Source organism: Barbus barbus (genome assembly GCF_936440315.1).
Source record: "Barbus barbus genome assembly, chromosome: 23".
NCBI lineage: Eukaryota > Metazoa > Chordata > Actinopteri > Cypriniformes > Cyprinidae > Barbus > Barbus barbus.
This window is the reverse complement of record NC_136751.1, coordinates 20,089,820-20,099,658: the sequence shown is the minus strand read 5'-3', so window position 1 is coordinate 20,099,658 and position 9,839 is coordinate 20,089,820. Positions and strand designations below refer to the sequence as shown.

General features: G+C 38.8%; 1 protein-coding gene across 1 annotated transcript in view; it reads left to right on the top strand.

The window, feature by feature from the left end:
* Nucleotides 1-3,122: 3,122 nt before the first annotated feature.
* Nucleotides 3,123-9,839, top strand: part of LOC306842777 (mothers against decapentaplegic homolog 6-like) — a 31,019-nt gene continuing 24,302 nt past the window's right edge. The window contains exons 1-3 of the mRNA XM_079373839.1: nt 3,123-4,563; nt 7,084-7,140; nt 8,371-8,448. Of these exons, the coding sequence (XP_079229965.1) occupies nt 3,774-4,563; nt 7,084-7,140; nt 8,371-8,448 (925 nt within the window). The 5' untranslated portion in view covers nt 3,123-3,773. The remainder of the gene's footprint in view (nt 4,564-7,083; nt 7,141-8,370; nt 8,449-9,839) is intronic.

Here is a 9,839-nt window from a genome sequence, read left to right as displayed (position 1 = left end):
TCTAACCACATTATTAAATATCAATAGCCAGTGAATGAAGTCACAAATAATTTATCATAGAACATCCTATAAAAAATGTAATTGTAAAATGTGGTCATAAAGAAACAATATGGTTTAAAAAAAAAGTGACATGTTTTAGATAGTCTAGCTAAACTACTACCTGTCAAAAGACAGGTGGGCGGATGGCTACTATTAGCACTATGCCATGAGTGGGGTTTTCACAGATTTTTCAAGAAAGTGTGAGAATGATTGAACATGGAGTGCAGTGCTGCAATAACAGTTTTCTTTGCCCTGTCTGACGTGTGATTAAGTTACAAAAGAGAATGTATTTGCAACAGGTGCCTCTAATACGGAGCAGGCATGAGGGGCTCCATGCACTCTCTCTCTATAACCTCCATGAACCTGCCAGGGAAATCCGATTCCCGCTTACACACAGGCAAACACTACTCTTACTCGCAGAAGGAGAGGACAGGTGTGTGTGTGCATGTCAGTGTGACTAATACTGGACTTTTGGTTTGGTTGATGATTAAATCTGATGATTTTTCATTTATTTATAGTTTAAAAAGAGTGTACTATAACTTTTTGAATGTACAAGTATATGTATTGAGTTGTAAATCTGTGCTGCAGGAAATGTTACTTAATTTCATTGTTAAAAAATAAAAGTTATATATATATAATTTTCATATTTACATTACTGCTCAATCAATACATGCACATTTCAAAAGTTATAGTAAGTCAGTTAAATATGGGCGTAAAGAAAGCTATTTTTTTTTTACTACCAATAAATGAAAAATCATAAAATTTAATCATCAACCAACCTATATGTGCGGTATTAGTCACACACTGATGCACACACATATAATTTTAATTTTAAAAATAAGATATAATTACCACATGATTTACCAAAAATTAAAATCAAGAAAAAAAAATGCAATTGATACTTTTATAATTAGTTATTGCATTATTTTAAATCTGTTTGTGAATATAAACACATAACACATGCTACAATGCTTTAATAAAACTTTTTTTTGTGCTTATTTTACAGTGTAGAATTTAGTTTGTTTTATTATGAGTGTTGAAAACCTAGTTAAGTACTTATTCATTTCAATTTTAATATGAGAATTATTTTTATTATTATTTTTGTGTGTGTGTGTACATTAAGATGCCTTACTTGAAATAGTTTTGATATAGGCAGATATTTTTCATTTTGGGATGCTTGGAGTCCTTATTGGATGGTTTGGATTGGATCTCCTCCCACACAGTTTAATTTCACATCCTCTTGATCATTTGATAAATAAGGCTGTCAGCACAAGTCCATTGTTAAGACTGTATTTACATAGCTTCTTGCCGAATAAGCGTGTCAAATACTGTGCTCTGCTTTCTGGCAAGCTGCCAGGAAATTTATTTCATTCACTGTCAATTGTAACAACAGTGGGCGCGTCGATTTGCTTTTTTCTTCCCCTTTCAACCAATCCCTGTCTCCGGGGGCATGTCGTAAATGTTGGGGAACCAATCGGCAGTGTTTATTACTGAACTTTTGCTACTTTGAGCAAGTTAATACACAGAGATGTCGCCCCGCCTGCTCTACTCCAGCCAAAGTCTTTAACCCTTTATGTGCATGAGTGAACAAAATGCCATGGAAAAGTGATGAAAGGCATACATTTGAACTTTAACATTTGGATGTATATGCATAGTATTTACTTTATTATTATTATTATGGAAAAAATAATGTGGAACAATCTAGCTTATATTGAAATTGAAAATAGATCGAACCGAAAGGTCAAACAAAGTATAAGGTGTATTGCGTTTGCATGAATGCATTACATCTCAGGCTATTTAGGATTAGTAAATTGAAGGGGGGGTTAAAGGGGCTGCATCTCACAGTCTATGCATGACCTATTGCTTGAATTCACACCCAAATGAGAGCCGTTTGCAGCTCATGAGGTCATTCTATGGAATTTTGGGAACAAGCTTCCCAGTCTACTGAAAATTCCTCATGTGCAGGTAATGCACACTCTGCATCACAATAACAAAAACTATTATAGAATTTGATTCGGATGTATTTGCAAGGTACATTTACAAGGAACTTGACAGTTACTGGTGTAAGACAGACATTAGATGTGTAGAGGAGTTCTCAAGTAGCTACATATAGATATAAAAATGCAATTTAATAAATAAATAAATGAAAAAGATAAATGAAAATGAATAGTACTTTTGAGGAATATAATCACTCATGTGAAATTAAGACATAAAAAGCAGTTCTATACATGAATAAAACTGCATGTAGAGTAAAACTCATCCAAGTGAATTAGTTACTATTATTAAGCATAACAATAGACATATGTGTTGAGATAGCGTTGAGACATACTATACTTCACTTTGCAAAGTCTCTCTTTTCAAAGATAGTCTTATTTCCCCGTAGTTTTTTTAATGTGTAAAATGAGAAAATATACAATTAATAAATAAATAAAAATAAACAAGCCTAATACATCCAGACCAATAGATGCCAGTATAACGTCCAAAACTACTCTTACTTTTGGAATAAATAAAAGGCCACTATATATAAATAAAAGCGTTCTGAGTGCACCTTTAAAGACTTTCAGTGGTTTGTTATATTATGCATTGCAGTTAACGGCTGTTATGCAAATAAATTATTAGGTTATATTTTGTTTTAAAAAAGAAAAGAAAAGAAAAAAAAAGGTGCGTCGTTGTACATGCCAACCCCGTGAAACTCTAGAATAAAATTATGACCGGAGTAAAGATGCACTGACATCATCTTGGAAATGTTTGTTAAATAATTCTTGGATTTTTACATTTGTTCTATTTTACTCGCAGTTCTTCCTCTGCTTCGAATAAACAATCATCTTAGTTAGGATATATGATGAGAAAAGAAATAGATGGATGTTACGCCTTTAAGAGTTAAGAAACTTGAAACCTTGTTTGCGCAACAATCAGTGCAGCTCAGAGCCGCCAAAGTGTCTAGACTAGCACATGATGGTAGTCAGCCAATGGCTCCATCGCTCTCCTCGGGGGCCCTGTGTGTGTGCGTATGTGTGTGTGACAGGGGGAGAAAAAAAGGAAAAAGGGAGAGAAACGGAGAAAGAGAGAGAGATCTGGGTTGCAGTTTGACCAGGTCTGAACACGGAACCAGGAGCACACTATAAGTCCACGGATTGTTCCTTTTCTGGCCCCGGCGCACGCACAAGGATATTTTTGGATCGCAAAAAAAGAGTGCGCTGGAATAGTGGAAAACAACCGGAATGGTGAATTCTGCGAGGAATTGTCTGTGGATTTAATTCGCCGAGGAGCAGCTTCATTCATGTCACTAGAACCGCTGTTGAAGAGTGGATCTGAACATGTTTCAAAGTCCGAAAACATTTGAGAGCGTGCGACTAGTGTAGCATTTCGCGAGGGATTTTGACAACAAATGTCTTCGGTGTAGATAAAACCCGTAGTGCATTTAAAGTCTAAAAAGCATCGCACTGTAGCTCCACTTTCCAAACATTGTTCACATGTAGGCTACTTGACAGCGTTCTTCTAAAATGAATGCGTTCCTGTGTAGCCTTGCGGGTGTTTGATGTTCTCCGTTTTTTAATGCAATATAACATTGTGCCTTCAAAACTAATGTTGTGGTTTTGCCACCAATATACGGTGCTCGGCTGTGCACGCGCTGCACGGCATTCGGCCAACATTAATGTTGCACGAGCTCAGAAATAGTTTCAAATCGCTAAGATCTGAACGTAAATAACTCATCTATAGTTTCAAGTTGTCGTATGTTCAGGACGAAACGCTCAGGTCTTGTGCGGCGACTCTGGAGAAGCCGTTTGATTCCAGATAAAGAGGGGGGCGATGGATATGGCAAAAGCGGCGAGGGGTCTCGAGACGATCTGCTTGGCTCCAACCCAGAGAAAATTCCCAAGACGGAGTTCAGACCGATGACCCCGAGCAGGTCGCCTGGCGTGGACTATGGGGAAGTGTGTGCGAGGAATCCCACTGCGAGCAGCGGTGGTGGCACCTCAGGGGGCGTCTTGGACCAAGATGGGGGTACGGTGTGTACGGTGGGAAGCCCTCGGTCTGTGCAGGACAGCGATTGTAGAACAGTCACTTGCTGTTTATTTAAAGATCGGGACCATCATTCTGGGTCTAGAAGCCCGGGGCCAGGCTCGTGCCAGTTCGTGCTGAGGAACATTGGCTCTTCTCGGGACCCCCCCGGTCCTCTTGAGAGCCAGGAGACGAAACCTCGCTCCGTTATGGAGCAGGAGCTCAAGACCGCCACCTATTCGCTATTAAAAAGGCTAAAGGAGAAAACCTTGGATACTTTGTTGGAAGCCGTGGAGTCCAAAGGAGGGATGCCGAGCGACTGTGTGATGGTATCGCGGACCGAGCTACGGTTAGGCGGCCACATGGCTCCTCCACAGCTGCTCATCTGTAAGCTTTACCGGTGGTCAGACCTGCAGCACACGGCCCAGCTTAAAGCGCTCTGTGAGTGCAAGAGCTTCGGAGCTCAGGACGGTCCGGTAGTGTGCTGCAATCCATATCATTATAGCCGACTCTGTGGGCCAGGTAAGCGAAGATCTCATTGACGAGTAGCCTATGTCTAAAACCTGAACTGACCAGATTTTCTCATTATTAGGCTTCGCTTTCAACCTGCTGTTATGCCAAAGGGTTTTCCTCAGGGTTCCCCCAACAGATGCATTGAAGCTTTGTTGTTACAGTGATTCATATACTACAGAATGCCATTGATCAAATGAGTGCAATAGCAAAGAAGTGCGAAAAGAAATGCCTTTAGTAAAATATAAGCAATTACGTTTCAATGCTTTAAATAGCTTATTAAGTAATGACAACAGTGACTTAAAAAGTAGCAATTTGCACATTGTCCACAATGTAGCAGCCCTGTACTGTCCTGTTTTTATATTCTGCTATTTCATAATTTTCCATAGGCTAACAGTTGCATTGTATCCAGGAAACTAGAAGTAAAATACAAGCATAATAATTGCATATAAAATGCATGACGTTTTAAAAATGTATTTCATGCAGGTTTCTGAATTGACAGACCGTGGGCTATGTGTGACCTTGATTAAATTAGGCTACTGCTTAGTATATTAATTACCTGCTGGTACATGGGTTATGTATTCTCCAAATGATTGTCTCTTAAATAGGCTAGTAGTAGTAGTCTACGGTTAAGACAGTCATTTTTATTTGATTTAGAAAATTTCATTAAAGTCTGATCCCATGTAAACACTGGCTGTGTGGCCTTAAAAATCTAAAATCCAAGTCCAAGCAATTTAAGGAAAGCAAGTACGTTTTCATTCCAATATTTCCTTAGTCAAGTCATTAGCAATTATACAATAGCTATCCGCTGGCTACTTTCCTCTCATAAGGCTCACAATGACCAATAGCCTACTTGTTAAAATTTCAGATGTTATTGTGATATGTTTAGTCTGAAACAACTCAAACGAGCAGATTAACTCGTTAAACCGCTCTTCACATGCTTTAAACTCCCACAGATTGATGGACTAATGTAACGATTAGAATTCCTAGCATTCATATGATAGATTGACAATCCAGTGTGGAGGACATTGGCAACCTGAGGCACACTGGCAAGCTATAAATCAGTTGTTCCATAATAAATCCTTGCATATAAGAGATAAGTTTTAATCAAAGGCTTCAAACTGACAATTACACTCTTTGCTCAGCGTTTTATTGGAGTTTCTCAGAGTAGAGACGCTTGAGGGAGACAGCAACCCCTCTCTCTCCCCTCTGTTCTCTGTAGAGACACACATAGCTCACAGGCGCTCATGCGTGTCCCCATGAAGATGGTATTTCTTTCATGCGATTGAACAACAGAGCCCTCTCAATCTTTAAACTCCATCAATGGTTTTGACGGGTTTTTTCAAGGTTCATTTTCACAGACGACGTTAAATAGATAAATTCTATTGTTCAGATGGTGCCCCATGTCTGTGAGCGCATTTAATCACATAAAACAGTGTTTGGCCACACATTTCAGTGTATTTAGCAAGGGCTTACAATGAAACTTTATTTTACTAATGGGTTTGTTTATGAATGTTTGGCGTTAAATAAATTTTATTTTGCTTTGTTGTAGCTATAGATTAAGATGACAGTATTTACTTTGGACAAAACACGCTTCCTTTCTGCGAAGACTTATTGCTTTGAAATTATATCAGTTTCAAGTTACGCTTTAAAAGTCACTTTTTTCCTAAGGAGGACGCCTCATGCTATTTAGGTGAAGGAGTGGCGGTAATATACAGTTTGCATACAACTGGCGCCAGACTGACTCGCTGTGTATCTGAGTGACTGAGTTTAGGATACTGGCAATTACTGCCGCCACTCTTAAAGAGACAGTCCACATTATGCCCCCCCCCCCCCCCCCCCCCCCCCACGATGGTCATAGGCGAGGTCATAAGGCTACTTGTCCAGAGACTTTTTTCCTTTGTGCCTTCGATCTTTTAATGCTTTCTTTTGTTACTAGAGGAGTTTTTGCGCGTTGAAAATTCGACTTATATATATATATATATATATATATATATATGTTGTTTTTGTATTAGTCCATCACTGGTGTCCATGCCATTAAATGGTGAATCATCTATAAACCCGCTTTGAGTTTTCTTTAGCTTCAGAAGAATTTTGCCTCAGAAAAAATACAATTAAGTATTTGTGTTTTCTTTTTTCTCCAATGTGTTGTTTTAATCTACAATTTTTTTTAAATGGAATTTAAAAAACATGGGAAAATGTGTTAACCAGAACTAAGAGTACTACGGTCTCATTGATACCTCAAAGCAGTATGAAATCTGTAAAAATATTAAACAACTGAATATGCAAGAAAGGAATTGTGTGGAACTTTGTAAATGGCAGGCATTTGAATTTAGCAGAAATTAGGTGCTTTCTGTGCAGTTTTGGGCCTACAGTATGCATACATGTTCTATAGTGCTGTAGACAAGATCTACATTGTGTTTTGTGAGCCACAGACCCAACATAGTCTGTCCAAATTAAGTAATATATCTATATATAATTGTCCTTTTGTTTTTCTATTCCAATTGTAACCATACTGCTGTTATATTTTAGAGTCACCTCCTCCTCCATACTCAAGACTTTCCCCCAGCGAAGAACACAAGCCACTGGGTAAGTTTCACATACACACTCTAATTGCTGATTAAATATGTATTTTTTTAAGATGTCGTTGTAAATGATCATGTATATGCACATTCTGTGGGAACAGGTGATGTGAGATCATTTACTGACAAATTTAATAAAATAATCTGTGTAACAAAATAACCTGGCCAAAATAAGTCAGTGCCATCAGTTGTCACCTACTGGTTGAATCCCTGGCTTTACAGAGAGCAAAAGGGGAAGCAAAAAGTAGAACAACGTGAATAATTTTAATGGTGGCAATTAGGCACAGTGACAAACTGAGAGCCAGTGGAGGCTGCAGCCAGTATCCGGCGGGCCCATTTTCAGCATGCCAATCTGGAGCCGGCCTGGGCTTGGCCCTGTCTGTTGTGAGGGTTGCTGGGGCCTGGCACTGGGCTGGGATATCCTCTCGGTACCATAGCTCAACATCGGGCACACTGTTGACAGGAGGTGGTACCATCTGGAACTGATGCTTTGGTGGTTTGCAGCTCAGCCTGATAACTAATTTATTTGTTACTAGGATTGGCTCAATATCAACATATCAGCTGTTGATACAGCTCTAGTACCAATGAGATTTCTTGACAGCAAGCAAAATATATTAGTTAACATGCTTCTATGTAAAAAAAACAATTGTATGAACAGACAATCAACGTTTGGGGTCGGTAAGATTTATTTAGAAAAAAGTATCTTATGCACACCAAGGCTGCATTTATGTGATTAAAAGTAATATTATAAATATTATAACAATTTAAAATAACTGTTTTCTGTTTTAATATATTTAAAATGTTTATTCCATCCTTTGATGGCAAAGGTGAATTTTCAGCAGCCAACATGCCAGTCTTCAGTGTCATATGATCCTCCGGAAATCATTGTTATTTTCTGATATGGTGGTCAAGAAACATTTGAAAATTAAGATTTATGTGGAAATCATGACATTTCTTTTTTTCAGAATTTTTTTAATGAATCAGAAGTTCATAAGAACAGCATTTATTTGAAATAGAAATCCTTTTTAACACTGTAAATAAAATAAAAGTATTAAAAATCTTACTGACTCCAAAATTTTGAAGGGTAATGTGGATATTTATATAATAGAAAACTATGGCATGTTGCTTGGTAGCTGTGCTTTTAACATTCCTAGTTATATCATCAAATTAAAAATGGATCAAAAATGACATTTCTAACTAACAAACTCTAACCAGATGACATACTTTATCTCCTCAGATCTGTCAGATTCCACACTGTCTTACACTGAAACAGAGGCTGCCAGCTCGCCTAACGTCACCCAAGGGGAATTCTCAGGTGAGTTTTCTTTTTTTTTTTAATATATCTGCTCTAAATTGTTGAGTTGCTCTGTTTTAATTTGGTTTGTTTGGAGTCTTCGTGTCAGCATGGCCTGTGATACCATTGTCAGACTGTTTTTTTCCAGTCCCGGAGAGCTCATGTGGTAACATCTTTGTTCAAACAAACGCTACGTGCCTGCGATGGTGACCTTGCACCACATATTTACTTTCTCCCCCCTTCTGCTAGAGAAAGCACTGAGCATGCAGAGGGTGTTTTCCCTTTTAGTTGTAATACAAATCTCAGAGTTTGTCAGGAATATTCCAGTGACATAGTTTTGCATCCGTTTTAAGGGCCAGGAAGGGGTTAAGTGCTCAGTAAAATCTAAAATGCAAAGAAAACAGCAAGGCATACCTTCCGCTGTCCTAAGTTCTGCGGGTTCCCTTGGAGTATGTTTGAATAAATGAGCAAACTTTGCAGGTAATTTGGTTTTTATGTTGTGCTTTGCTCTTCCTCATTAAAGGCCATTAGGAGTGGAGAGAGTGTGGTGGAGATAAAGCTCTCATTGTGAGCCCAGCAGAGGTTCAGTGGGCCGTGTTGGCTGGCCGTAGAGCCTACCTCCCCTCCTCTGTTTTCTTTCAGAAATATTTGAGTGGGATCAAACTGTAATAAGATCCAAGCTCGCAGGGACACACACACACTCGAGCACACCAAGTCACGTTATACGCTCTGCACACAACGGCACGTAACAGAACACGCACATACAAACGCACATATCAGCCTTTACGGCTTTATCTTAACCGGAGTAGGCTTTTTTCCATTGCTGTGAAAGGGCCACACTGAGAGAAAAGAGGAGAAACACTCTTGTGTCATGGTTTGAGATGAAACACTCCCCTCTTATGGAATGAAATCAACATGCTTCTCTCATAAAACTGGAACCGCACCATGCATGCGTAGGATCATGGCCGCAGAGACAGAAAGGCTAAGGCCTTGTTTTGCAGCGCTAGAAATAGCATTCAAAGAGAGCGGGTCAATCCACCCCCTTTCCCAGAAGGAGCTACCTGAGCTTGCGGCTTCATGCACCCTGTCACCACCACTTCACAGGCTGGCGACACTCCTTGCGCAAACAAATGATGTTTCAAATGCTTGCTGAGATTTTTTTTCTCTGGATTGGGTTCATGTGAGCTATGACTTTCTTGTAGGTTCATAATCAGGCCTTTTTAACCTGCATGCAAGAGCGTTTTTAACTAGATATGTTTATTATTGTCATATACTGACTTAAAAAGAACAAATATAGCATGCATATGATAGCATATTGATTATCGGCCAAATTATTTATTTTTTTATACATATTATGAATATTGGCGATATTTAATATTTAAAGGTGCATGCTCATTTCCCCTATTTTTGCA